This window comes from Gavialis gangeticus, unplaced genomic scaffold (assembly GCF_001723915.1).
Source record: "Gavialis gangeticus isolate Ggan-Ray unplaced genomic scaffold, GavGan_comp1, whole genome shotgun sequence".
In the NCBI taxonomy this organism is placed as follows: domain Eukaryota; kingdom Metazoa; phylum Chordata; order Crocodylia; family Gavialidae; genus Gavialis; species Gavialis gangeticus.
Window position 1 is genome coordinate 46597595 of NW_017728995.1, and position 6190 is coordinate 46603784.

Sequence of the window (6190 nt, forward strand, 5' to 3'; positions counted from 1 at the left end):
CTGAGCTCGGGTCCTCTGCCCCACACTAGCAGGAGTCAGCCTCTGAGCCCCTCCTGCTCACCCTCCGGCACAAATGCCGGCGCAAACGCCGGCGCGCTCTTACAGACCGCGCCTGTTTGCGTGCTCTGTTCGCACGGCTCCCTACCAGCTCAGCTAAGAGGGATCCGGGGGGCTTCCCCTCTGGATCTGGCTCAGCTGCGTTGGTCCCTCTGCCCCACTTACCTTAGGGGGATCAGCTGCTGCTGCCCCTGCTGCTGCTCCGCTTGCCTCTGCTGCTCTCGCCTCCGCTCCGAGTCCGGTAAGGGGGCACACGTGTGTAAGACACACGTGTGCCTGTGTCCTTCCTCTCTCCACTGCTCCTAGCTCCTGATGTTCTTATTGAGAATAAAAAAGGGGAATTACTTTTGCTAGTTTCACTTTCTTTTGCCACCTGGAAATCTACAAATGACACTTTCCCATGCAGACCACTCTTCCATTGTCAAAACACTTAAAAAATAATGCATATTGAATAAGAAACATGCATTCAGTTATTTTATACATTATTTACTTTTTTCAATGAATGTTCTGAAGGATTTTGTCATGTTCCTAAGTATGTCTGCAATACTTCTAAGGTATGTCTGGATTGCCTGGATTAGATGGATTGAACGGACTGCAAGGTCAAAAGGGCTCACCAGGAGTTCCAGGTAAAGAATAACATTATTTACTTGGGGGTACAAATTCTTTTTAAAGGTACACATTGGATGGTACACTATATTTTGATGTACAGCTTGTCCAGAAGACATTAATAATAAACTTTAAAACAAAACTGAAGGTTAGTGATGTACTGTGACACACCAGAAATCATTTGTGGTAAAAAGACTTAATGGCCGTGTGTAGACAAAATGAGAGACATGTGTGCACGACCCTTTAAAGTGGGCTAAATGCTTTTGCACCGCTTTAATGGTGTCGGTGTTTGTACACGTCGGCGGCATATTGTACATTAGTTCCAGCCGCTGTAGGAACTTCAGCGGCGTAATATGCCTTAAATGACTTGGGACACAGTAAATTAAAACTACTTTGTGGAATTTTAGATTCCTGTCCCTACAGCCACGGAGCAAAGCACTGGGCTCCACACAGCTCCATGGCCTGCAGGAAGCTCTGCAGGCAGCCTGACAGCAGCCCAGGAAAGCTGCTCTGCCTAAGAAAAGCGGCGAGCCTGATCTTTTTTTTCTTTCCCCCCATGGAGCCTGCCTGAACTGTGCAGGGGCCTGGTGCTTCCCTCCATGACTGCTGTGCCCTCTGGGACCGCCTGAGCCAGATGCGTGAGGGTGGGTGCCACTTGTGGGGAGAATGCAGCTGCTGCAGAGGGAAGGACCAGTCCAGGGAGTGCTCCACCCACTGGCAGCTTGTCCTCCCCTCCCCACCAGAAAGGCAGGTAAGTCAGCAGGGTGTGTGCACAACATGGGGGTTTAATCAGCTGTAAATTGAAGTGCTGTTTTTTAAAACCCACCACTTCAATTTAGGGCCCTTGTTTCGTCTACACACGCCCAAAATTCCTTGTTTTAATAGTCTGACAGTTTTGCTGGAATTCTTCAAACCTATTTTTACCATGGAAGTGATAATGAAAAGGTCCAAGTGAATCCAAGTCACAGAGTTTTCTTGTATAAAAGACAGCAATATAAAAGGAGACTTACAGGGGAAAAATTCTGGCTCCAAGGAGCTTAACATCTTTTAATTGAGGTGAATGAAGGTCAGATTCAAAACTTCATTCAGCTTCCACATGAGAAATAGAAGCAAATGTTAGGGTGATCTTAAACAGAAGAACTTCCACAGCTGGTATTTAATTCTGTGCATCTTTATTTACATTCATAGTAGATTTCATGTACTGTAATTATTTTCCTATGAAGGTCACAGCAATACAGGGCATCCAGGATACCAAGGAGAACCTGGACCAAAAGGAGACAAAGGTGAATCTGGACAGCCAGGAATTTCTCTTCCAGGTCCCCCTGGAGAAGCAGGCTTGCTAGGACTGCCAGGTAAGAAATGTGTTTCTCCTTAGTGTTGAATAGGCAACCGTTGATCCTTCTGGATCATAGTGTATGCATGAGAGGTCACCAGGACCTTTGAGGCGCTAAAACGAGTGTGGAGGAGTGGAGGCTGCCCAAACCTTCCACCCCTATTTGGATCATTGAGACAGTATCCAAAGGCCAGACCATGTCTGGACATTCAATGCCTCAATGGCTGTAGTTATATGCACTTCCAGAAATGAACTGCAATGCTAAAATGATAACTCAGGTAGTCTTGTCCACCTGGTCAGTGTGCATATGAACTATGCTTTGGGATCTCTTCATTAGGAGAATGATATTTCTCTTTCTAGTGCATTGACACCTTCTGACTTTGTACAAGGAAGGAGTGAGAGCAGAAGATTAAAGACAATGGACAAAATCAGGGAACAGTTAAGATCTCATCTCATCTTAGGAAGAAATTCTCAGGGAAAAGGAGTGCTAGAGAGCTGGCAATTACTAAAACACCATGTTAAGGATACAACAGCAAAGTATCCTGCTGCAGAAAAAGAGGAAATAGAGTAAGAGACTAACATGTCTTTCTCAGGAGCTGTTTAATGATAGGAAAATCTGAAAGGAATAATCCAAAAGCAAAGCATACATATAAATAAGGGATAGATATGAAGAAATAGCATAAGCACCAATCAGAAGGCTGAGGTGCAAAGTGAATTAAAACTAGCAAAGGCCATAAAAGATGAGAAGATACAATTCTAAAATTACATTAGAAGATGACAAAATGAGGGAAAGATCCATTACTGAAGGAGAAAGAAGAACAAAAACCATACGATACAGTAAAGGAGACTGGAATAAATGTCTGTGTCTCTTTTGCTTTAGTTTTCACAGAAATGGTTATGTTTTATCAAATGTTTAACCCAGTTATTTTTAACTGGGAGAGCAGGAACAGAGGCCACAGTATGGAAGGAAGAATTTAAAGAATATTAATGTAAATAAAGTGTATTTGGTGAAGAGGTCTTAAGAAAATGACCAAAGCATTCTCTGAACTGTTGGAGATTATCTTCAACTCAAGGAGAGTGGGAGGTCACAGAGAACCATAAAAAGCTAAACACAATGCCTATATTTAAGAAAAGGATTGGGGGGAGGGGCAGGGGGAAGGAGAATCCAGGGAATTATAGGTCGACAGGCCTAACTTTGATCCATTGCCAGATTCTGAAAATGCTTATTGTTTGTAAGGACCTAGAGCAGGGCTTCCCAAATTTTTGGTCATCATGACCCCATTTATGACCCCCTTTCCTCAACATCGCCCCTCACTCCCAACCCACAAACACCACCCACCAGGTGCTTCTCAGTCCCAACCTACAGCCCCCCAGGTGCCTCTCCCCCACAAGGGCAGCACAGCTGGAGCACAGCCTGTGCTGGGGGTAGATGTGGGCTGCCTACTGTGTGCTGCCTGCTGTGGGCTTGGGGCTCCACACCCAGCTGCCCTCTCCCTGGGGACCTCCATGGCCCAATGGGCGGGACCTGTTGCGGTAAGGCGGGGAGGCTTGGTGCCACTGCCAGAAACCCCATGCCAGCCATGGCAAGGTGCCCCCTGACCATCCAGCAGCAGCAGCAGCAGCATGGAGTTGTGCCTCCTAGAGGATAACTTGGTGAAACAGCCATTGTGGAACTGTCGAGAACAAACCAATTTCCTTCTTCGATGAGCTAACTGTCCCAGTGGATGAGAAGCAAGCAGTATCTATTGACTTTGGTAATGCTTCTGACTTTGTCCCACTTGACATTCTCATAAATGAATTAGGAAATTATGGCCTAGATTAAATTACTGTACAAATAATGATTAAATGATGAACAAATGATTAAAAATTGTTTTCAGAGTACTCATCAGTGGTTTGCAGTCAAGTTGAGAGGACATTTCGTGATTTGTGTCAGTTCTAGTTTTATTCAGTACTTAACAACTCTGATGTCATACAGGTCCCTGGCAGATGTTACAATAATGACATGATTGGGACTGAGGAATTTTATGTCTCATCCAAAGCAGGACATGCAGTGTTTTGGGATGGGACATAACATTCCTCACCTTCCAGTTGCACCACCGCAGAGCTGCCTCCAGCCTAATTTCTAGATTAGGCAGGGTGTGGCTCTGTCCTGGTCCCTAGAGCTGCCTCATGTCTGGCATCAATGCTCAGCTGAGCAGTGGCAACTGGCATGGGCAGACTTGGTTCTGGTTCACGCTGTCCCCAGCCTGATCTAGGGGATTAGCACCAGGACCTAGGGCTGTTGAGCCTAGTGCTGACAATTAGCTGACTGGCAGCCCCATCCCCTGTCCCAGCCCCAGGCAACCCCAGGGTTTAAGCAGCATCCTGATCCCAGGCTCCCAGTGTCCTAGGACGTCTAAAAACCATGTGTGCAGCCCAGCTTCCCACAGCTCCCTGGGATTCAACATTTTAAAATGCCTTGCTTTGTAGCCCCTACAGGGGATGCAGGGCAAGGCAGGAAAAACTGCTAGGTGCAGTGGCTGCCGGTGAGGGGAGCCCCATGGCAGCTCATTTTCTGTATTGAACCAGGGCTTCCCTGGTCCTGATGCCAGCCCCCATTCCAAACCCGTAAAGCTGATTGTCAGCATCAAGATGGGGACATGCTATGCACTCAATTTGTGGCTCCATCCAAAGGAGCCACAAAAATAATCCACATTTTATGTGATATCTTTGTGGCCAGTTTTTCACTTTATGGCACCACGAATTTGCTGGACATGTTACACTGTTACTATTTATGGTGCAATTAATTGCACCATAAATGTAATGTGTGGCAGGGCCCACAAACTTCACTTATAAAATTGGTAGATAACAACCATCTGGGAAGAGTTCAAAACACTTTGGAAAACAGGAATAATTTTTAAAATGAGTTTATTAAATTAAAGGAACATCCTGAAATCAACAATTTAACAGGCAACAAAGGTAAGTAAAAAATTTGGAAGGCATGACTTACAAGAAAAGGTTGATGGAATTGGGCTTATTTTCTTTAGAAAAGAGAAGATGGGGTGGAGGGGAGGGAGAAGCACAGTGGCAGAAGAATTATCTATTCTATATTGGAAGACTTATAAGAAAGACAGTGACCAGTTCTTCGCACCTACTGGACAAAAAGTAATAGGCTTAATTTGTAGCATAGACTACATAGAACAGATATTAAGGGTAGTTAATCATAGAAAAAAACTACTTAGGGAAGCTGTAGCATACTGTTAACTGGAACTGTCTAAGAACAAGTTCTTAGACACAATCTCTTTCAGACTGACATATTTTTAATTTCCATGACTATAGAAATTATAACTTTCATATAATTTGTGGAATCAGTATTAAGGAATGATATATTCTGGGACATTTTAGTTTCAGTGGAGTTTATAGAAAGAAATGAACACTTTTAAAAAATATATTTATTTTCCTTTTTTTTTGCCAAATGCCTCAGTCTTTACTAGATGATTCAGTACTCACTTATAGTATTAACCCGACGGTCTGGATGACTTTACATCTCACACCTCTCTAGTATCATATCATAGTGCTTAAGGTTGGAAGGGACCTAAACAGATCATCAGGTCTGATGCCCTGCCCCGGGCAGGAAAGGGTTCCAGGGTCATATCACCCCAGCCAAATATCTGTCCAGCCTCCTCTTGAAGACCCCCAAGGTAGGAGAGAGCACCACCTCACTTGGGAGTCCATTCTAGAGCTGGGCAGCCCTAACTATAAAGTAATGTCTCCTGATGTCCAGCCTGAACCTTCTCTCTAACAATTTGTGGCCATTATTCCTAGTAATCCCAGGTGGTGCCTGGGGGAACAGAGCCTCCCGCAATTCCCACTGGTCACCCCGGTGAGTTTATAAATGGCCACCAGATCCCCTCTCAGCCTTCTCTTGTGGAGGCTGAATGGGTTCAGGCTCTTTAGTCTCTCTTTGTAGGGCTTGCCCCACTGCCCCTTGACCATGTGAGTGGCCCTCTTCTGGACCCTCTGAATGCTAGCACATCCCTCTTGAAGTGCGGTGCCCAGAACTGGACACAGTACTCGAACTGTGGCCTGACCAATGCCGCATAGAGGGGAAGGATCACCTCCCTGGACTTGCTTGTGATGCATCTGTAGATGCACAACAAGGTGCAGTTAGCTTTACTGACCGCTTCCTCGCATTGGCGGCTCATGTCCATCCTG

The 6190-nt window shown here is 45.3% G+C and overlaps 1 protein-coding gene across 1 annotated transcript in view; it reads left to right on the plus strand.

Annotated features, from left to right (window-relative positions):
- Positions 1 to 6190, plus strand: part of COL4A4 (collagen type IV alpha 4 chain) — a 183852-nt gene that overhangs the window by 124705 nt on the left and 52957 nt on the right. The window contains exons 38-39 of the mRNA XM_019503074.1: positions 612 to 683; positions 1887 to 2015. Coding sequence (XP_019358619.1) covers positions 612 to 683; positions 1887 to 2015 — 201 coding nt within the window. The remainder of the gene's footprint in view (positions 1 to 611; positions 684 to 1886; positions 2016 to 6190) is intronic.